The 22,478-nt window shown below is 41.6% G+C and overlaps 1 protein-coding gene across 31 annotated transcripts in view; it reads right to left on the bottom strand.

The window, feature by feature from the left end:
- Positions 1-22,478, bottom strand: part of LOC145721757 (uncharacterized) — a 283,701-nt gene that overhangs the window by 19,258 nt on the left and 241,965 nt on the right. For 7 of the 31 annotated variants that reach the window (XR_014145625.1, XR_014145634.1, XR_014145633.1 and 4 more), the window contains 3 exons: positions 6,662-6,814; positions 5,759-5,801; positions 1,219-2,953 (listed from right to left, as the gene is read on the bottom strand). The exons of 18 other annotated variants lie outside the window; for them this stretch is intronic. Coding sequence is in view for 3 of the 13 variants with exons in the window: in XM_081821387.1 (XP_081677513.1) it covers positions 2,854-2,953 (100 nt within the window). In the remaining 10 variants the exon portion in view is untranslated. Of the gene's footprint in view, positions 1-1,218; positions 2,954-5,758; positions 5,802-6,661; positions 6,815-22,478 lie in introns of those variants that run through there. 6 more of the 31 variants (XR_014145635.1, XM_081821397.1, XM_081821387.1 and 3 more) reach the window with 4 other exon arrangements.

A 22,478-nucleotide genomic window follows, 5' to 3' on the forward strand; every position in this document is an offset into this window, starting at 1 on the left:
GGAACAACAGAGGCAAAGGCTGCAGGGGTGGGAAAATGTCAGGTCTCTTCTCTTGAAAGCTGGATAAGGCTATCCAGTCACATTGACAAACAATGGTTCTGGCTCCAGTAGTGGCTTTGAACTAGGAGAAGACTCGTCCCCAGTTAAGTCCATCAGAACTGGGCCAGACTGTCTAAAACTTCATGCTGGGTAATGTCCACAACACTGCGCTCTCAGAGGGCTGCGCCTTGAAACTGGGTCTCTTTATGTCACAAGACAAGAAGGGATATGCATCTTCAACCATGTGTCCTAAAGACAGATTCAGGGTAAGGAGATCTAGACTAGAGTGATGTGAGGGGCTACCAGTGGGATTTGGGTTCCCCAAGGCAGTTTTGTAACAGTAAGCAATTAACTTTTTTTTTTTTAAAGATTTTATTTATTTATTTGAGAGAGAGAATGAGAGAGAGCACATGAGAGGGGGGAGGGTCAGAGGGAGAAGCAGACTCCCTGCCGAGCAGGGAGCCTGATGTGGGACTCGATCCGGGGACTCCAGGATCATGACCTGAGCCGAAGGCAGTCGCTTAACCAACTGAGCCACCCAGGCGCCCAGCAATTAACTTTAATTCTGGAGAAGTCTAGATTCAGGATCCCCCATCTGGTACCACAGCCTGGTGGACACTTTCTGATTTAAAATGCATGGAATTGTGACAATTCTGTCCACCTTTGCTACTTCTTCTTTGGTAATCTAACAATCATATAATAGTTTACTTCCAGGTTCACCCAGTAATCTGTAACTATTCCAAATAATAAATAACTATAACCTTAAAATAAAGTCTCTGGAAGTCCTAAAAAATAATGTTGGAGAAGTCTCTTTTAATGAACTTTTTAGCTCTTATGAGGAAACCACCTATATTTTCAGGGCTTAAAATCCTAATTGAGGTTAACTTATATGATGTTGTGATATGATAGAGAAATTGGCTGTGTCTTATTGCCCTACAAGGGACAGGACTATCAGTAAAGATAGCAAAAGGTTATTAGTCCAGGGTCCCTGAGCTCCCTGTACCTCAGGGCAAGGCTAGAAGCCTGTGTTAAGCTCACACTGAAGATGGCAAAGGTGAGAGGGGCTGGGAGGAATGCAGCCAGACCCTGAGGAGAGAGTTGGATTCTTCCAAGATGGAGGAAAACAGATAATCAAAATCAGGCCTTTTTTTTTTTTTTTTTTTAAGATTTTATTTATTTGACAGAGAGAGACACAGCAAGAGCAGGGATACAAGCAGGGGGAGTGGGAGAGGGAGAAGCAGGCTTCCTGCTGAGCAGGGAGCCCGATGCAGGACTCGATCCCAGGACCCTGGGATCATGACCTGAGCCGAAGGCAGACGCTTAATGACTAAGCCACCCAGGCACCCCAAAACCTGGCCTTTCAAAATCGCAGGCTTCCACTGGTGGACACTTCTACTCTTCAATCCCACGCAGCGTCTCAGAAGGTGACAGGACAATGAAGGGGTGCACATGGATGCCAGGAAAATGAACTCAAATTGCTACAGCCTTGAAAGCCTCAGTGGGTCCAGTGGCCAAGCCATGAGGGGACAGAAGCCGCAGATGCCATGGGCAGCAGGACTGTAAATAGAAAGCACACCCACCTTAGAATGGAGGTATGAGCCAGAGACAAACACAGCACTTCTGATCCAAACTGGGAACACTCTCCAATCTTCCATACTGATGCTGGACCCACATCTCTGGCCTTGCCCTAGAAACTGGCCCCAAAGCAGCTACGTGTTAGTCACTCCCATCTTCTCCTTGCACACAGCAACAATGGGGAGGCCGTCTGGAGACATCTTTTCCGGCCACAGCCAGAAGTCAGAGGACAGACTGGCCACCGGGCAGAAGCAGACTGGACTTCAGAAGCTCTGGCTTGGTCTCAGGAGCCGTGGGAAGCATGTGAACACTGACCAGCCATCGTGAGGTCTTTCTAGAGGACACTCTGATTGTGCTGGTTCAGCCTCCCATCTCCTGTTTAACCTTCTTCCTGGCATCACCTCCAGGCCTTTGCCGCCAGCACGTGCCTTGGGGACTGATTGCGATGGTGATTTTCTGTTTCTATTAGATGCATCTCATATCACTAACATCACTAATTTCTTCACTTTCTTGCATCCCATCAGTCATTCCACTTCATCTGTGGATTTCATTAATGAGCCATTAACTCCCTCTTCCAGATCATTAGTGAAGATGTCAGATTCTGACCGGACCTAATACCAGTTCTCATGGCTCAAAACTGGCTTCCATGAGAGCTCCCACGGGAGGCATTCATCACTCCTGAACATGCGCCTTCTTTATCCCAAACCAATTTTAACCTATTTTGCAAGAAACACTTCTTGGGATGTTGTAAAAATTAATGTTTTCCCAAGGAAGTCCCAATTTCCAGAAGATCAGAACAGATGGCCACATGACACAATAGAATATACACAGCCCTGAAATCCTGGCTCCCACTGGCCAGATAGAGTAGGCTCATTGATCCATTCATTTTTGTCTCCAGAAGAACAAAAGGATTACACTCTTCTGTGATAATCCTCTATGCTTTTTATGCCTTTCCAGCATCACACTTTTCTGTTGATTTGCCTTTTCTATTTGACAGAAGCTTTTGATTTCAGTCCATCTTCCCAGTTCCTGTTAGGGTGCTTTATGGAAGTCAGCAGGTTCCTGGATTGGCAGTGGAACATTCATAGACATCTGAGATTGAAGCTGAGAGAAGACGATGTTCTCCATGGCTAGGAGAGCAGGTATTGTTCCTGGGGTTTCTTGACCTTTCTTTACCCACTCCCAGTGGAAATCAGGTTCTAGTGATAAGAACTGAATCAAAGAAAATGATCTGGTACATCAGGTCAATTTCTTTTTCTTTTTAATCCCTAGATGCCTGTTTACACAGAGTATTTGAGTTTCAACACCAACTTTTTCTTCTTTGTCTTGTAATTTCCTTCTGAAATTTAGAAAAAGAAGAGTACTTTTCTCCCGTCTACTACAATACTGTTTTTGATTAAAGGAACATATAAAATTATAGCTCTATCACCACTATACCTTGTGAATAACGCTTATGGAAGCACACTTGAAAAGAGAACTGTAAGATGAAATGGGGAGATAGTTTCTTTCTGCTTGGAGTCCAAACTGAAAATGGATCTCCCATTAGTTGAACGTTGTGGCATTTCCTGAGCAACACTATTAAACATTTTCCAGGCAACAGGAGCTCTGATATTACTGTTTAATCACTTCACACCAAAAAGCATATGGGTTATATCATGTAACTCAAAAACTATTCTGGAAGGTAAGGTGCCACTGGATCTTTGGATGCATTTTCAAGTTCTAGTGAGGATTATTTGATTTTGTATTGTAATATGTAGAATAGTAGAACTTACCATAGCATAGTAGAACAAATATATAGCATAATAAAGTACTGACTTCGGAAACAGCATAGGTTCAAATCATGGCCCTGCCACATATTAGCTATACGATCTTGGGAATATTATTTAATCTCTTTGAGCCTTAGTTTCACTATATGAAAATGTGATAATAAACCTACTGATTGTGAGGATTGAGCATATTAGGATCCTCCAAAGAAACAGGGATATATAAAAAAATATTGGCTCACATGATTGTGGAGGCTTGAGGAGTCCAAAATATGGTAGGGCAGGCCGGCAGGCTGGACACTCAGGGAAGAGTTGCAGTTTGAACCGACAGGCAGTCCCCTGGTAGAATTCCTTCTGTCACAGGAGGGGTCAATCTCTGTCTTACTAAGGCCTCCAACTGATTGGATGAGGCCCACCCACATTATGGAGGATACTCTGCTTTACTCAAAGTCTACAGATTTAAATGTTACTTGCATCCCAAAAAACACCTTCATAAAAACATCCAGAAGACTGTTTGAACAAATAGCTGGGCACTGTGGCCCAGCCAAGTTGACATGTTAAAAGGAACCTTCGCAGTGAGGTAAGGTTTGTAAAGAGAAAGAAGCAGATAGTGCAGACAATATTCAATAAAAACTTCTCACTATTTTATATATCCCAGTGGCTTGGGGGATGAGGATAAAATTGCTGATTTTAAGACAAGTTCTTTGCTGAAAGTTTCTGATAAAGATTGGCCGGTATACGGTTAAGGAGAGGTGGAGTGATTGCCAATTCACTGCTTAAGACTAGAGGTATTTGTGACTATGTAAACCAGCTACTCTCTTTCACAAAGAAAGGAGAAGGCTGGAAGGACAAACTCTCACACCACTAATGTAAAAGAAAAGAAGATTTTTAGGATGATTCATCAGTGATACTCTGCTGTACTCTCCTAACTCCAGGGAAATACAAGGTCAATACTGTAGTAAGAAATAAGTGTATACTTCATTTTGTATTTTTCTCTTCCAAACCATACACAAAGTGAAGAACCATACACAGAGTGAAGAACCAGATGTTCTAAAAGATAAGCCCTCAAAATAGTGCAAGTAGAGAATAGAGAGTACTAGAATAAAAATGTAAATGCACCGATTAATACTGTGGGGGACCAACTTTTCAGATAAGGTTTTCTACAAATAAATTCAACACAAATTTCATTCTGACTTGACTACTGATAATGATCTTGCCCGGATCTGATATGTTTCAGACTTAGAAGAGCTCAGCAAAGATATTTACATCCTACACATAATCCTCACTCCCCGGAAAATAAAAACATCTATTAAAGTACAGAATAGTCAATAGTACATAGGCAGTGGATGTCAAGGAGACCGCAGGTGTTATAAATGCAAGATTAATTTCTAAAATTGTTTAAATGAGCTTTAATAAAGAGTGCATTGAAATGGAGACAGAATCAACAACTGGTGGATGTTTCCTTCTAGAAATGTTTTCCTCTTTCTATTGGGAAATGTCCTGAGCCACGTTACTTCTCTTGTAGCATTAAGAACATAATATGACCTGTCCTACTTTCCAGAGGAGTTGTGATTGTCACATACTGCAAGATATGTGAAAGCACTTTGAAAATGAAATGATGTAAGTGGAGTTACTATTTTTAGTATTAAAAAGAAGAGAAGAGAGACAGAGTGGAAAATGGGAAAGGTAACAGCTTTAGAATCATCCAGTCTGGAGGCTGAATACCAGCTGTGCCTCTCTGTACTTGTGTGACTGAGAGAAATTCTCTGCTTCTTGGAAAATGTCAGGCTTTATAAACGGAAGTCTCCAGGTGCGTGGCCACGTCGAGCATAGCAGTGACTGTGCATGCCTGAATACGGAAGAAGACAGGACAGGTCAAAGCATTCACAGTGCACCGGATGCAAGCATACTGTTTCACACAGGAAATGCTAAAAAGAAAGTTTCCATTTTGCAGGGCTAAGAATAAAATACTTTTGTAAAAGGAAGTTACAGTGGGCCAGGGCAAGTGGGGAAAGAATAAAGGAGCAAAGCTGGATCGGCTGAAGTGGAACAGGAAAGAGGTTTCAGGCAGCCGGCTTGAACCTACTAGGCTGAGCTTCCAGCATCTCAGTAGGAGACAGATCTCAGGGCTCGATCCCAGGACCCTGGGATCATGACCTGAACTGAAGGCAGACACTTAACCGACGGAGCTGCCCGGGCGCCCATGTCTTATAATTTCTTTAACACTTGTAGATCCACATTCATTATACCCCCTTGCAGACACCTGCGCCAGTCAGTCAGCACCCACCCTCGTCACGGGTCTGCGTTCCGGCCCCCTTCTCTGAGCTGAGACACCAGGGCCAGCTAAGCAGTGCACTCCCCCAAAGGATGCTCACTCTCACCAGGTCCTCTCAACTTTGGGCTAGAGGTCTTGGTCACTGCATACTGACAAAAAAAGAAAGAACAAATATAAAAGAGTAATGATCAGGAAAGAAGAAGTAAACACTCTCTCTTTGCAGATTTATAATTGTTTTGATAGAAATTCCCAACAATCTATAAAACAACTATTAGAACTAATGAACTTGTCAAAGTCACAGGATCAATGACTATACTCAAATCAGTTGAATTTTTATATACTACAGCAAACGTGAATATTAAATTTTAAAACTTCCATGTACAATAGGGTCAAAACCCACAAAACCCTGAAAAGTTATGGTTCTGTCATACAAGATTTAGTATAAACTTGATCAGGTAACAATAAATGGTACTGTTTCTCCCATAGCTGGAATACATGGATTGTGTAGGAATCAGCAGAAAGAAGTGAGAATGGCTCCCTCATTATTATACCAAGTAGCCCACTTGCAGAGTTTTTGCATCCATCTCTACAACTTTAAGTTCTGCTGTTTGGAGGTCTTGGTTTCTAAGAGAGAAGTCCTTACAGCAATGGTCCCATGGCGCTGGAGTTTGAGACTGCTAGCAGATCACTGTGAGTTCCTCATACCACTAAATCAACAGGCAAAGAAGGGAGTTGCTTGCTGGGTAGCTGACCCGGATTATCAAGAGGAAATTGGATTGGTGCCTACAAATGTGAACAGAGAGGACGATTTCTGAAACCCAGGGAATTCTCTTTGATTGCCTTAATGACATCATGTCCAATAGTAAAAGTAAACTGAAAACGACATCATGCAATAAAGGAAAGAGCCCCTGAAGACTTTTAGGTAATGAACCCTGACCAGCAGAGATCCTGGCTGATGGAAACAGAAGTATGGAATGCGTAATGGAAGAAGGAAGTTATTGATACCAACCAGCCACAGCCTTGTGATGAGTTCCAGGAATGAGAACGGTGGCAGCTTCACTTGGTTTCTTGCTTGCTGTTGTATGTGTTTCTATGTATATTAACTATTTTATTCTTCTTTTTCTTTTCCATATTTCTTAATGTGTTTTATTGAAGGTTGAATCTATGATTTAATATTTAGGGAATAGAATAGATGGGATTGGGATTGAAAATGAGGAATAATTAATATACTTCAGAGATAACTTGATTTTATTTACAGTATGGGTTTTCCCACCCTGCTGTGGACAGGAGAAACCATTAGGGGCGCCTGGGTGGCTCAGTCGTTAAGCGTCTGCCTTCGGCTCAGGTCATGATCTCAGGGTCCTGGGATCGAGCCCCACATCGGGCTCCCTGCTCAGCAGGGAGCCTGCTTCTCCCTCTCCCACTCCCCCCTGCTTGTGTTCCCTCTCTCGCTGTGTCTCTCTCTGTCAAATAAATGGATAAAATCTTTAAAAAAAAAAAAAAAAGAAAAGAAACCATTAGGAGCGTCTGGGTGATTCAGTCGGTTAAGCATCTGACTTTGGCTCAGGTTATGGTCTCAGGGTGCTAGGATCAAGCCCCGCATTGGGCTCTGCGCTCAGCAGGGAGTCTGCTTCTCCCTCTTCCCCTCCCCCCACTTGTCCGCGCACACGGCTCTCTCTCTCTCTAATAAATAAAATCTTTTAAAAAAAAAAGAAGCCATTAAATATCTATTTATATTTACTTTTACCTTATCTTTTAAAATTTCTGTTTTATAAGCATATTATATGTATTATTAGAAAAAATATATATAATTAATAAACACACATACATCAGGGGTGCATGCTAAAAAAAGCATGATAGGGTATGTGATCAAAAAAAGTTTAGAGATCACAAGGTTAGAGCACAGTGGTTTGGAGATCAGGAATATAGCTCTGCTAACTCTGTGTGGGCTACTTAGCTCTGCAAATAGGCCACTCTCTTCCAAAGTTACAGGCTATGCTAACTCATCAGTTTGGTGCCATCTTACCCAAGGTACCAGGTCAGAAATTGAAGGCGCCTTAATAGAATACATCTTTCCTGCTTAACCAATGAGTCCACACCATTGGTGTTGGATCTGAAGGCCAGTGCTTACACATCCTGAATAAATGGGTCTACTGTGGTCACCTGACTTAGTTGGTAAGCTCTCAGAGGGCAGTGATCTAGTTTGTTGATAGTTAACTCTTACTTTTGCAGTCTATCTAGCAGAAATATCCACAAATGACACTTCGGAGCTCCACCAGGACAGTGATGACTAATGTTCACAAAGGTCTTGAAGAATTCCACAATCATATTCTGCCTCCACAATCAAACCAGAAGACTGTAAATCATGCTCAGTTTGGGGTATTCTTAGAGCAGTGTAATGCTCTGTTACCAAAAAATATTACATTATCTTGAGTACTTCCACTAGCCAAGCCTGACAACCAGTTGTCCTTTCTTTTGTTCTATTATCCATAACATTTTTCCATCCATGTTCTCACTCGCTGCACCTATGTTCACTGATCACCTGCTAAGGGAACAGGCAAAACTTACAGATGAAGAGAAAGTCAAAGTCCTCACTTTCCTTATGCATATAATCAGGAATTGAACTCAAGTGACCTTAAAATTCTCTAACAGAGTTAGAGACCTGCACCAAGTGTTCATCGCGGGCATTCTAAGTTTTCTTCCGACTGATCAAGTTAGCTAAACTCCCTCCCCAAAAGAATCTCAAAGAAATCTCAACCTGTTTCCTTCCTGCCCAAGTCTCCTTCTAAAATGTTACTGGATCCTGAAATAGTCTAATGATCATTACCTGTTAGCTACCAGGGCACCAGGACAATGAGAAGCTGCTGTCTCCAAGGCTGCCCACCAGCTGCCTGACACAGCATGTCTGGGGATGAAGAACCTTTCTTTCTTTCTTTTTTTAAAGATTTATTTATTTGAGAGAGAGAGAGAGAGAAAGAAAGAGCAGGGGAAGGGGCACAGAGAGAGAGAGGGGGAGAGAGAATCTCAAGCAGACTCCATGCTGAGTGCAGAGCCTGACACAGACTTGATCTCATGACCCCGAGATCAGCCCTGAGCCGAAACCAAGAGTCAGATGTTTTAACTGACTGTGCCACCTAGGTGCCCTTGATGGACCCCCTTTATTTCTAGAGACAAAATGTTTCTCTCTTAAAAATAATTGAGGGGCACCTGGGTGGCTCAGGTGTTAAGCGGCTGCCTTCGGCTCAGGTCATGATCCCAGGGTCCTGGGATCGAGCCCCGCGTTGGACTCCCTGCTCTGTGGGAAGCCTGCTTCTCCCTCTCCCTCTGTCCCTGCTTGTGTTCCCTCTCTTGCTGTCTCTCTGTCAAATAAATAAATAAAATCTTTTTTAAAAATGTTTTAAAAAAATAATTGGTATTGTTGACAGACTGAATCATAGAGGCTCTGCTCAGTAGGAAAGCTGTTAGGGGAAAAAGCACTTCATTTCTGGATTGTTTGGAGAAGAGACCAAAGTTTTTTAGGGAAACCAAGAAAAGGTTTCAGGTGACCCCAAGTGATAGAGGAGCTTTCCTTGTTGATAAGAAGCAGCACACTCCTCTCAGTGGTTACCAGCACACAGTTATATGCCTTAACATTTATCTTACTAATTAGACAACAATCTCCCATCCAAGAAGCCACTCAGAAGTGGGACTCTTCCCAAGTCTTTTAAATAAATCTCACTTGCAAACACTCCTTCTGTTTCACATTTCTGAAATAAAGTTATTTGAATGCTACTATGTCTTTGTCATATGTCCGTTATTTTCATTGTGTTCAGTTTCCTAGTCCACCAGTGCCAGTACTTTTCCTGATCTCCAGGCCAAGTATAAAACTTCTCAGATCTAATCATCAGTCATCTAATATTCGCACCGATACTGACGACTAATCAGTGGCATGAACCGGCAGATCAGCCGGTATTTCCTTCAGCCTTTATCCACTGAACACTGCACTTGAAGTTCTTCCTTATGTGAATACTGGTAGAAAGGCTTTGGAGTTTCTTCACCTGGACCAAGAACTAGGGAAGAGAGATTGAAGAGAAAAGACCATAGATTATAGGGAGAAGTCACTTCACTGCTGCACTTACACCCCAGTAGCTTTCACAGAGTTTTTGTTTGTTTGTTTTTAAGAGGAGGGTTGTTTTCTTTTATGTTTGAAAAGAAAAACCCCATGGGTGGAATAATATTTTAATGGATATTTATGCTCTATGGTTAAAATGGATTATGCCATAGCAAGATCCCTCACCACCTCTCAACCTACAGTGTGAGAACGTTCTTTTTAAACAGGATGGAAAATAAACAGTTATGTGAGCATTGCCATCTGGATAGGCTCTGGTGGTAACTTTCAAACTCCTCTTAGCCTCCTCTAAAAGAGACTTTAAATGCATTCACAGGGTTCTGAGTAAGTGCCGTGGGAGTTTAAAGGATCTCAGCAGTTCTTCCTCTCTCAGTCAGCAAGAATTTTCTGCTAAAGATCTCCAATTACTTCAGTACTTTGCAAACACTGTGAATGAAAGCACATCGGCGCTACCCACACGCAAGCTGCTTTCAGAAAGCTTCCTCTTACGGAGAACTTTTTCTTTCTTTTCTTTTTTCTTTTTTTTTTTAAAGATTTATTTATTTATTTATTTGAGAGAAAGAGAGCACATGAGAGGGGGTAGGGTCAGAGGGAGAAGTAGGCTCCCCACTGAGCAGGGAGCCCGATGCAGGGCTTGATCCCAGGATCCTGCGATCATGATCTGAGCCAAAGGCAGTCGCTTAACCAACTGAGCCACCCAGGCATCCCCTAGAGAGCTTTTTCGGTGACAGATCTCTAACAGCTACAATAAACCCAGTGCAGTCCACCAAACAAACCCCTGATATCCAGTGGGGGGTGTCCTGATTTAAATACCAAGGAAGTTCGGAAAAATTAGGTCCCATCATACACAGTTGGTATTCTGATAAAAATTTATCAAAAATAATTGTGCAGATCATTTGACTAAATAATACCTTTTCTGGGAATTTATCCTAAGAGTACAATGAAACAAGTATACAGAGACATATGTATGGAAGTGTTTATTGTGGTATTGTTATTGCAAACAATCTGAATGCTCATATATGGTACTTTATTGAATAAAGTCCATACTGTACATATTTACAAGGGATTATCTAACCATTAAAAATGGTTGTGGTACTCGTGGAACGAGATGTTCACGATACATTTTTATGTGGTAAAGGTAGATTATATGTACAGTATGAGTCAAAATATATGTATTTTTGGGTGAGTGGAAAAATAATGGAAAGAGCTTTTCTTGGCTTCTCCACTCCTGGTACCAAATTCTGCATGAGTCACAATTCAACAAGTAGAATCAGTAGGCCTTATCTATATCTACATCTATATCTACATCTGTATCTACATCTACATCTACATCTATATTTATCTTTCTGTCCATTGGTCTGTCTATCTATCTGCCTACCTACCTATCAGTAAAGGCATTTGTTACAGGAACTGGTTTGTACAATTCCAGGGGCAGGTTAAGCAGTATCTGTACGGCCATGTGTCTGTATCTGGTGCCAGAGCTTGAAGTCCACAGGACAAAGAGTCAGTCACAAGTAGGCTGGAACTTTATGAGGATTAAGTGAAACTTGTGTCTGTTCTTGTTGCCTCTGTCTTTAGTGAGGAGGGTATCTCTCAAAAAAACTGAGGAAGGAGTCAGGGGAAGGCAGATCATCTGCAGGCTCACCTGCTGCCTGATGGCAATCAAGTGAGTCTGCAGTCAGCAACAGGGTGTTGTCAACTACAAAATGGCTACTGCTTCCCTTCTGCCTGTGGAAAATTCTTGCAGGAATCTCCCTTGTGACCTACCCTATCGAGAAACACTCAAAAAGAACTCTTGGAGATGTAGTTCAGACTAGCCGAGTTGACACATTGCAAAGCCATCACTAAGGCTAAGTCGGAATGTAGCTTGGGAGTGAGAACCCAAGGGCCGTGGCTCACTGAAGCCCAGATTCAGGCACCCTTGTTCGCCCAGCCCTGGGTAGGCAAGAATGGCTCTCATAACGTAAATGGTCTTCTTTCTTCCTATGGCAGGATTTAGCATCCAGAAATTAAAAAGATAAGACTTCACTGTTTTTTTCTTTTCTTTTCTTTCTTTCTTTTTTTTTTTTAAGATTTTATTTATTTATTCATAAGAGACAGAGAGAAAGAGAGAGAGGCAGAGGGAGAAGCGGGCTCCCTGCTCAGCGGGACTCGATCCCAGGACCCTGGGATCATGACCTGAGCCGAAGGCAGACGCTTAACCATCTGAGCCACCCAGGTACCCTCTTTTCTTTTCTTTTCTTTTTTTCTAAGGAAGGCAGACTGCCATATGAAGCGTCTCATTTGGATGTGTCTGGAGGCTTGGAAGCTTGACTACCCTAAGTTCTACAAATGGACCTTGAGAGCTTGTTTGGAGGTTCTAGCAGGGGAGTGCAGCTACTTGTATGCCCTTGACCCAAGAATGTCCTCCTCTATCAGGGAAGGTCATCCACTTCCACCGAGCACACAGCTTTGGGAGGGACACACATGGAGCTGGAGTGGTGGGGGAGGAAGGGACACCCACCTAGCCAGCCAGATCAGCCGAATCAATCCTGGTGATCAGTGCAGTGACAGATGTCACAACCAGACTGCCCTCACATCCAAGACTTCACTGTTTTTGAGAATGACTTAATACAAATCTAATCAATCAAAAGAGTGTGTGCTTGTCCCAAGGGTTTTACCTATATTTATTCATTCATTTCTCCCGTCAGATTTATATTAAAGATGAAAGTGAAACACAAAGGGGTTAAGGGGTTAAGCAACTGGCTGGCAAGCACACAGACGATCAGGGGCAGAGTCAAGATTTCAACCTGAGCACTCCAGTTCCAATCCTGTGTGCTTAGTCATCATGCTAGACTTGTTTCTTTTAGATAGCTACGTACCTACAAACTGGTGTCTGCTGTGAATACCCTGAAACACTGCAAAATGCTTAAGAATCTAATGAAGGATACTGTATTCTATTTACTAAAGATAGAAAAACAGGTAATAGATTTATCTAGAACTAAGTCGTGTGAAAGTACAATGTTCGAAAATGGCCAAATCCTAATTCTCATATAAATGCAAAACGAACACCTGTTAACTATTTTGTTTAATTCATTGATTAATGAGGAAACCAGTAAGATATTAAAATTGATTCAAATGAGATATTTTTACAGATATTTTTATTCTCCAGTAGACAAAATTCATTTACATCACTATGACCGGGAATCTTCTGCTTTGCTATGGACAAGAGATATTTGCATTGTCATCAGTTTTCTACATGAGTAAAACTCTATCACTACAGATTTGTGAATAGCCTTGTCAAAGATAATCAAAGGTGCGTACCCCATAGAGTCAGATAATCCCTGGAGAGTCTGCTAGACAACCCCACATTCACTTAATGGACACTTTAGTAGTCTCTCCTGCCTATTTCCAAGGCTTTAACAACTTTTCCTGACAACTGAAATAAAACTTCTTTACTGAATTAAATTGAGCCATCATAAAATACTCTAGTTATTTCAAATAGTATTTTAACTGACACATTGTCTAAGAATCCTTTCTATTCTAAAATTCTATGATTCTAAGAAAATGGATATTTCCTGGAGGGATATTATAAGAATTAGATGACAATAATTTTATTTTCCGGTTTTAGTTGGTGTTATAATTTTGGGAGTGAGAGGGGAATTTTCTAACAAAAAATTTTATCAGGGGAAATTGCTAAAAACAGGTAAGGAAAAAAATACAAGAGGAATTAAGTTAAAAACCGAGAAAGAAGAGGTGTAAGAATAAATATATGGATTTTTTTTTTAAGTCATGTAGTAGACTGTGGTCTACAGGTATTATTCTAAGCAGACACTCTGATTATATTTATTTCCTCACCAAGAGTCTCAAAACCATTGACCCAATGCTGCTGAATCCAAATAACGAACCCAGTGAAGTTCCCCTGGTCTGGGGGTCAGTGGGAAAGTAAATGTTCTAAGATTCCAATTGGGACACTTAAGAGGAAGGCTTAGTTTTGTGTGATTACAAAAAGGCAAAGAACACAAAGTACAAGATTAAAAAAAAAAAAAGTTCCAGAAGGAAGAATCCTTTCACTGGGTTCCTTCTGAAAGGACAGCCCTGAGACTGTCGGAGACGCCGAGTAGGTAGAGGTGACCGAAGGCAGCCTCTTCACATGTGCTGTGAGACACGTGCTGTGAGACATCTGTGTTTCGTGATGATGCCATTTTCACAGAAGGCCATGTGAACTAAGGAGACAATGAACCCCATTCTCCCTCAGAGCCCCAGGAAGGAGGAAGAGCCCCTTTGGAAGTGCTCACCTAAGTACACTCAATGGTAGCCTAACCATATCATTGTGGCCCTAGAATCGCCTAAGAAAATTCAATACTGAGAGTGATAGATCATTGCAAAAAGACTGAACTCCTGGTAAGATGGCCATTAGATAAAGTATTACTCCTTTAGGGTGCCTTAAGCTCTCTCATTATATTGAATTGAAATGGTTTAGCCCATAAATTCATTTAATCTAATTTGTCACAGAAAGTATCAGAATTAACTTTCAGATTACCGTTGTGGCAGTAGACGAGTTCAAGCAAGGCTTCCGGCTTGGCACTGGGCCAATCACCAGAAGAGGGACCACACCCTCAAGTTGTTTAAATTTTAGTTTAGCAATACAACAAGTATATATAGAAAAGGGCCCATAACTCAGGGAGTCAAGGGACTTGGGTTCTAATTTTAGATCTAGTGCTGAGGAACTGTTTGAGCCTGCACCAGTCACCTCCCTAGCATGGTGCCATATTAGTAAATCTGTAAGTAAATAGATTAGACAAGACGATTCCTGAGATCTCTTCTAGCTCCCAAATTACAGCTGATCCCCGAACAACACAGGCTTGAACTGCACGGGTCCACATACACATGGAATTTTTTTCAATCAACACAGTATAGTACTGTATTTTCTCTTCCGTAGGATTTTCTCAATAACATTTTCTTTACTCTAGCTTACTTTATTGTAAGAATACAATATATAATACATACAACATACAAAATATGCGTTAATCAATTGTATCTGTTATCGGTAAAGTACAGTCAACAGTAGGCTATTAGTTAAGTTCTCAGTCAAAGCTATACTTGTATTTTCAACTGTGTGGGGGGTCGGCACCCCTGGCCCCTATGTTGTTCAAGGGTCAATTATACTTAATTCCTTTTTATGAATATGAATTCATATAGAGTAAATATAACCAAAAGCATTAAAAAAACAAAGCGTTCAGGGGCGCCTGCGTGGCTCAGTTGGTTAAGCATCTGACTCTTGATTTGGCTCAGGTCATGATCTCAGGTTTATGAGATCGAGCCCCATGTTGGGCTCCACACTGGGCACGGGGTCTGCTTAAGATTCTCTCTCTCCCTCTGCCCCACCCCTGCTCTCTCTCTCTCTCTCTAAAAAAAAATAAAGAAAATAAACAAAGTGTTCAGAATTGTGTATTAGTCTGAAAAGAGTCAGCTGTAGAATTAATCCTGCAGTAGTGTAGTGACTAACATTGATGTGATCTTACAATGGGCTGAGCACTGGGCTTACCACTTGAAAGCATATCTCTTGTAAGCCTTAAAACAATTCTATGAAGTAGGTCATGAAGCTCACTTTACAGATAAAGAAACTGAGGTACGGAGGGTTAAAGTCCTCTCCATAGATTACATAGTTTGAATAGTGGGTCATATATCTAGTAGGAATTTTTTGAAGATTTTATTTATTTATTTGAGAGAGAGAGAGCAGAGTGAGAGAGAGAGAGAGAGCCTATAAGCTCGGGGGAGGGGCAGAGGGAGAGGGAGAAGCAGACTCCCCACTGAGCAGGAAGCTTGGGATCATGACTTGAGCTGAAGGCAGACGCTTAACTGACTGAGCCACCCAGGTGCCCCTCTAGTAGCATTTTTTTAAGTGGAACTTGGAGATAAAAGTTTTAGGAAATAATTACTGAACACCTGGGAAGTCACCTTCAGTAGGAATATACACTCCCTAAACATGTTGTAAAACCAATTATTTCACCCCATGTCCACTGCCAAGACCCTGCTTCAAGACATCAGCATCTCCTGCTGGGGTTCTGGCACTAAATTCCCAACAGACCACCCCATGGGGTCTCTTGTCACACCCACCACAAGGCAATTTCCACACAGTAGCCAGAGTGGGCTTTCCGTAAGATGAGTCCCATGTTGTCAATCCCTCAACAAATATTTGCTAAGTGAATCCGGGAAAGATACAGTGAAATCCATCCATCCCAGAGAACTGATGGTTGGTAAAAAGAAGAGGTGGGGTGGAAGAGAGAGAGAGAGAAAGAAAAAAAGAGAGAGAGAGAGAAGCAGGAGCTGAGCCAGGAAATGACATGACTGAGAAAAAGTATTTCCAGAAGTTGTGTGTAGAACACACTAACAAAGACAGAGCACAGAGGGATGGTGGCTGCCGGCCAAGGTGGGGTTGATGACAGTGGCCAGGGTGGGAGCTTGCAGCTGGACAGAGGGACCCATGCCAGGAAATATTCTCGGGAAGCAATACAGGGATTTGGGGTAGGGCTAAGGGAAAGGAAAAGGGAAATAGAAAGATTAGGCATGATTTCGTGAGCCTTAGGGACATCCTTGATGGAAAAACAAAGCAAACAGGTCAAGGTGTAGTATTTCCTTAGCATGTTAACAATCAGGAATTTCAAAGGAAACCTCCTTGGGATGAGCCCCAACTTTATCAAGCTCTTCTACATTTCTGTTTCTAGCATAACCAAAACATTTATCTAGAAATCCTTTGTAACAAACAAAAGAAACCTTAGAGATAAAATTTCTAGAGCTCATTGATGATGAAAAACTTTCCAGAATGTATCTGTCATACGCTTAATTATTTGAGTAACTTCAGGTTATAGCCATCATTTTACATTTATATTATACATACCCTCACAATATAAATCTCTGCCTTTCTTTAATCATTGTAATATAATATTTAACTGTGCCAATATGAATGATCCCTTCCTTCACCTTAACTTTAACTGCTGAATTAGATAAGAATTTTTGGAGAAGCACTTCTTTTTTTTTTTAAAGATTTTATTTATTTATGTGACAGAGAGAGACACAGCGAGAGAGGGAACACAAGCAGGGGGAGTGGGAGAGGGAGAGGCAGGCTTCCCGTGGAGCAGGGAGCCCGATGCGGGGCTCGATCCCAGGACCCTGGGATCATGACCTGAGCTGAAGGCAGACGCTCAACGACTGAGCCACCCGGGCGCCCCTGGAGAAGCACTTCTAATATATAAAGCATATTCTTCTAATTCCCAATTTACTGTGCCAGAAAGGAAGTGTCTAATGTTTTGTTCAGTACTGCTATCTATTTTAGGTCAGGAGACAGCTCAGAAAAACAAATATCACTTGAATCTCACATCTGACTAGGCAAATCTACACTTTCCAATATGGATTATTTTTGGTCCAGCAAGTTTTGTTTCAATTCTTTTTCTGCTATGTCTAGTTTCACAATGTGATTAATGACTGAACTTTCCTTGTCTTCCCCACGGTCGCCTTGAGAATTTGCAGCATTAGATTTATTCATTTATTATAAGGGCAAAACGGAGACGTGATCTTCAATGTAAATGTTGCTGCTCAAAATGTGCAGATATTCATCACTATCTTTTAATCATTTTTTGATGATAATGCACAAAACAGCTTTATATGGTACACACACTTTTTACCTATACTTTTGAGGTAAAAAAAAAATACTGCTTGTGAAAAGTATCAGATTTAATATTACAAATTAAACCCTCTCTCTAGATTAAAGACAGCAGAATGACTGAAGATGATCCTCTTTCTGATATGTAGTTTCAGTTCTCAGAAGAGCCACTATAAAAATAAGAGTAATTCTCACACAGAGAAAAAACAATTAACTAGAACTTTCAATCTTAAAAAGTCATTTATACAAAGACTATTGACAGCAAATTGTTTCAAATGATCAACCTGAGAAACCACCAGACACTTCTCCTCTGAATTCCCTTATGACCCACTGGAATTTTCTGAGTCTTAAAGCACAGTTGCTTGTGGGAAGTACTGACTTAGAGAGTTAGTGTGTTCAAAAACTCATTCTTGCTAGTTGAAACTACAGACCCGTGCAATGGAACAATACCGCCATCCTGAAATGAAAAATCCATTTCTTTCTGGCTTTGGGACACCTGAAAATGGCAGCTTCATCTGGGTTCTTTACATGTGTCAACGGGCTTTGGGGAGAATGTCCGGAGCAGGCAATGGAGTCCAAGAGGCCTGCATTCTAACCCTGATGCAGGAACTTGTTAGCCTCACTTTTTCCCTCCATTTCTATCATCCAAATACTCAGACCCACTCTTCTTGATTTTAATCAGCTAGGTCCTCTCTCACTTCCAAGCTTGCAGCATGTCTTTCAACATATTTTCCTGGACTACACTTTCTGTCCCCTTTGAGCTACATTAATAACACTTGACCTTCAAGTCTCCATTTAAAGGTCACTTCAGCAAGGCCTACTCTGCCCACCAGGTTAGATTCCCTCTGATATATATTCCCATAACTTCCTGTCCTGTAATGAAAGCAAGCGTCGTATCATACTGTAAATTATTTCTTTAATAATATCATTTCTTCCTTCCCCTGCAAAGTATAAGCTCCGTAAGAGTAGGGACTGCCTAACCTTTGTGCTTAGTATAGCGCCTGGGTGGGAGTGGATGAATGAAAGGCTATCTGTGTAATCGAAACCCAGTTACTCATTGCTTTGAGACTCTGCGTGGGCACTTCCAAGAATTCAAAGAGATAATGTACCTAGAATATGTAACTCCAAAAATTAGGAGCTTATTAAATGGAAGCGTAGTTTATGCACTTGGGCCATGATGTGAAAGATAACAGCAAGCTGAAGAGGCTGTTGGAGCCCAACAGAGGCCACTTCGGGGTGCCCCAGCTCAGCCTCTTGAGTGCACATTTCTCCAGGAAATGCCAAGCTCAACTGCCATGGCAACCGATGAAAGCAAATGCTGCTGCCCCATTGGTTTAGGAATGTTTCTTAATGTTGTCTTTAGTGTAGAATCCCACTTTTCAGATAAAACATAGTGAGAAACACAAACCCAAGTCTAGGGTCATAGGATTATCAATATTGTAGTAATGCATTTTCTTATCATGTCCCCCCACTGAAGGGACGCTAAAAGGCGGGGATTGTATCTTTCTTGTTTTGACAGAACACCTGGTCACCATTGCAACTGTTAATCTTCCTAAATTAATTTTCACGTCCCTCACTTGCTCAAGAACTTATATGGCTGCCTACTCACTAACACATTAGGAACAGACTGTTTCCTAGGATTTAAATAGCCTGCCTCCAATAATTTACTTATCCTCTTTGTCCGTATTTCCTCACTGTTCCAGTAAGACCCACTTGAACCCTGATTGCTTTCCCCTACCCCTCACATAAACACATAAGCCAGGTTATTTCTGAAATGCCTTCTCTTCCTCACTTAGTCAAATCTTAAATCATTCTTGGATGCCTAATTAAAGTCCTATCTCTTCCACGAGCTCTGTAAATCCCACACTGTTCTTCCTTTTTCTGAGCTTACATTGTAGGGACAACCATTGCCACAGAATTGGCAATTCAATATTCTCTGGTTTTTCTATATTCTTCCTTTCCACAAACACAAATGCACAGGTACTAGATGGAGGCAGATAAGTAAGACCAAGAAGACAAAGACCCTGCTCTTGAGATACACTGACATGGACAGATGCTGTATTATCCGCCTGGAATAGCATCCTCTCCATGCACAGCCCTCCTGGGAAATGTTCCTTTATCCACCGAACAAATCAAAGGGAGGAACTATTGTCTTATAGAACCTACTGTCTTATAGCCAGTGCTGATTGTCTCTGGGGTATGTATCATTTGAGACAGTCACAGTAAAGAAGCTTACGTTTCTAGCCAGTTAACTAGAACTGGGTGGAAACCTTACACAAGCTTGATCAAATGGAGTCCTTCTTGGACATTTTGAATTTGACATAGGGAACAAGTTTCAGGCCATTCTGATGCTGATGTTGTGTGATGTAAAGCTATGTGCCAAGAGCCATCAGCAGCCATGTTTCCTGATGATGGAGAATTTAGGCTGATTGAAGGCTGAATTTTCATGGTTGTGTCCTCAGGACCTGTTGCAGTTCCTGGTACACAGTATTCCATAAATGTTGAGTAGGCGGTGCCTGATATTTACTTAATGTCCATTTTATGCAGAGTACTACATCAGGCATTGTGAGAAAGAAACAGAAAAAACAGAATGAAGTTTAACATACACTAACAGGTTTGATAATCACGTAGTGATTCTTTTCTCCATTTTCTTTTCTTTATTTTTAAATTTTAATTAATTTTTTTTTTAGAGAGGGAGGAGAGGAGGGGCAAAGGGAGAGGAAAGGAGAGAATCCCAAGCAGACTCCACACCGAGTGCAGAACCTGACGCGGGGCTGCTCCCATGACCCTGAGATCATGACCTGAGCCGAAATCAAGAGTTGGAAGCTTAACTAACTGAGCCACCCGGGTGCTCCACTTTTCTCGATTTTCTGATGAGGAAACAGAGGCTCAGATGGTTGAGTAACTTGCCTGAGTTTAACACAGGTGGTAAGTGGCAGAGCATGGAGCACGGGCTCACAGTTCTGTCTGGTCCTAAGTCTATGCTTTCTCCACTACACCACGGTTCTCAAAGCTTACAAATTTGGTGGGAAGATGAAACATATAAACATTAATTAACTTGAGGATTGGGTATGCCCTCCAGATGTTTACTGATCAGACAGATGCCATTTAGGTTTAAGGTAAAGCTTAGTTGGAAAGTCAGCATGTCTCAGGACCTACCACAATTGCACACTGTAACTTGATCAGATTTGGGGTTAGACAAATTGGTTTTGGCAGTGCTAATTAATAAGGCCTGCCAAAGATATAACTGTAAACAGAAACGTCTGACTATAACACAAAGAGAAAGTAATGTAATATATCCCAGCATTCATTCAGAGTTTGGCTGTTTCTCAGATGGCCAGAAAAGTGATAATAAAGAGGTGTTCATTATAGCTGGGGTTCCTGGCAAAACTGTCACCGCATTTCTCTCTGGAACACATTATATTGTTTTTTGTCTCATGCGGTCTATTCTTATTCCATTCCCAACCTTTGTAGATAGCATGTGTGTATGTCTAATTTTGTCTCATTTACAAATTCAGTTCAATTTACATTCAAATGATTTTCAGGCTTTCCCTTCTGCTGTGACTTAAGCCACAACATGTGGGAAATGAGGGTGAGTAGTGGCTTGAAGAGAATCAGTGTCAGAAGAGAAATAATTGCTTTAATACTACCATGGGAGGAAAAGGGGAGCAAGTGCTCAGGGGTCTCTATTCCCCAGGCTTCCTTAAGGAAAATTCAGGCTGGGATTGGGGGGAATAAAAAAGGAGCTGGTCCACTTCTTGGCATGGTATTTGCATCAGAGTTCTTTGGTTGAGAGCAACAGAACCAACTCTATCAAGCAAGAAGGAAATATATTGGTAGGACCATGGGTGGCTCTTGGGGCAATCAGAGAGGGAAAAGAGGAAGCCTCTTCCTTATGAAGAGGCAGGGTCCAGGACAACACCAGGAGTCTAGCACAGCAATGACTGAGCACCAGCCTTTTCCCCCCTGTCTTTGCAACATGGCATGCAAGATTCAAGGTCCCAGGAAAAAAATTAAACTGTTCTCTATGAGTCACTCTTCTACCCTCAGCGAGGTCAGGGCAGGGCACTTTTATTTAAAAGACTATTAGTGTTATCAAAAGAAGAGAATAGACGCTGCAGAGCAGGAAAGTGATAAATACCCACTACATCCCCTCTCCAGCCCAGCTCTCCTTATGCCCCAGCTCAGAGCTGCCATTTCCAGAGGCGTCTCCCAGAGACCAGAGCTGATGCTGAACCTGCAGTTAGTAGATCCTGCTTTGCTGCTCCCTCTGTGCATAGATCTGAGAAGCCCTGAGCACCCTGTGTATCTCCCACAATCCCACGGCTGTCCTGGTTCTGTGGAGCAAGGGGAAGCAGCTCTGAATTTTTTCTGTTGCCTGCAAGCAGTAGAATCATTTCACCTGTCAGTTGTAGGTTGTCAGTACAAAAGGTAATTTCTAGTTTTCTCCGGCTAGAGGAGACCAGCACGTGATGGTCAATACAGCTGTGTACCAAAGATCGCTTCATTCAATCCAATTAAAATGACAGCTTTAAATTGATTTTCAAGATGTGCAGTGTTTGTGCCCCAGTGAACTGAAGACAGAGCTCCAAACTGCAGATACCCAGAGACACTCTATCCAACATAGTTGTGTTTTCCTGCTGCGCAAATGATTTGATCTCTCTACAGCCTTTGGCATTGCTGACAATTTTGTCTTTGAAACTCTTCTCTCTCTTGGTCTTTTTTTTTTTTTTTTTGGATACCATTAGTTTATTATAAAAGAGAGACATGAAAATTATTTACATGATGAAAGATTTCACAACTTCACCAGAATGGGCAGCTTCACTTCATGCCATTTTAATAATGACTTCAGTCCATATACTTTCCAAGAATGTCACCATCTCTAAATTAGAAACAATCCTTGTCATCTAGAACTACTTTGGTGCCTCCATATTCTGGGAGAAGAATTTTATCTCCAACTTTCACACTAACTGGTTGAATCTCTCCACCCTTTCCTTTATTTTTTTTATTTTTATTTTTTTTAAAGATTTTATTTATTTATTTGAGACAGAGAGAATGAGAGACAGAGAGCATGAG

The sequence above is a fragment of the Leptonychotes weddellii genome, chromosome 5 (assembly GCF_054177405.1).
Source record: "Leptonychotes weddellii isolate Sample4059 chromosome 5, ASM5417740v2, whole genome shotgun sequence".
NCBI classification, from domain to species: domain Eukaryota; kingdom Metazoa; phylum Chordata; class Mammalia; order Carnivora; family Phocidae; genus Leptonychotes; species Leptonychotes weddellii.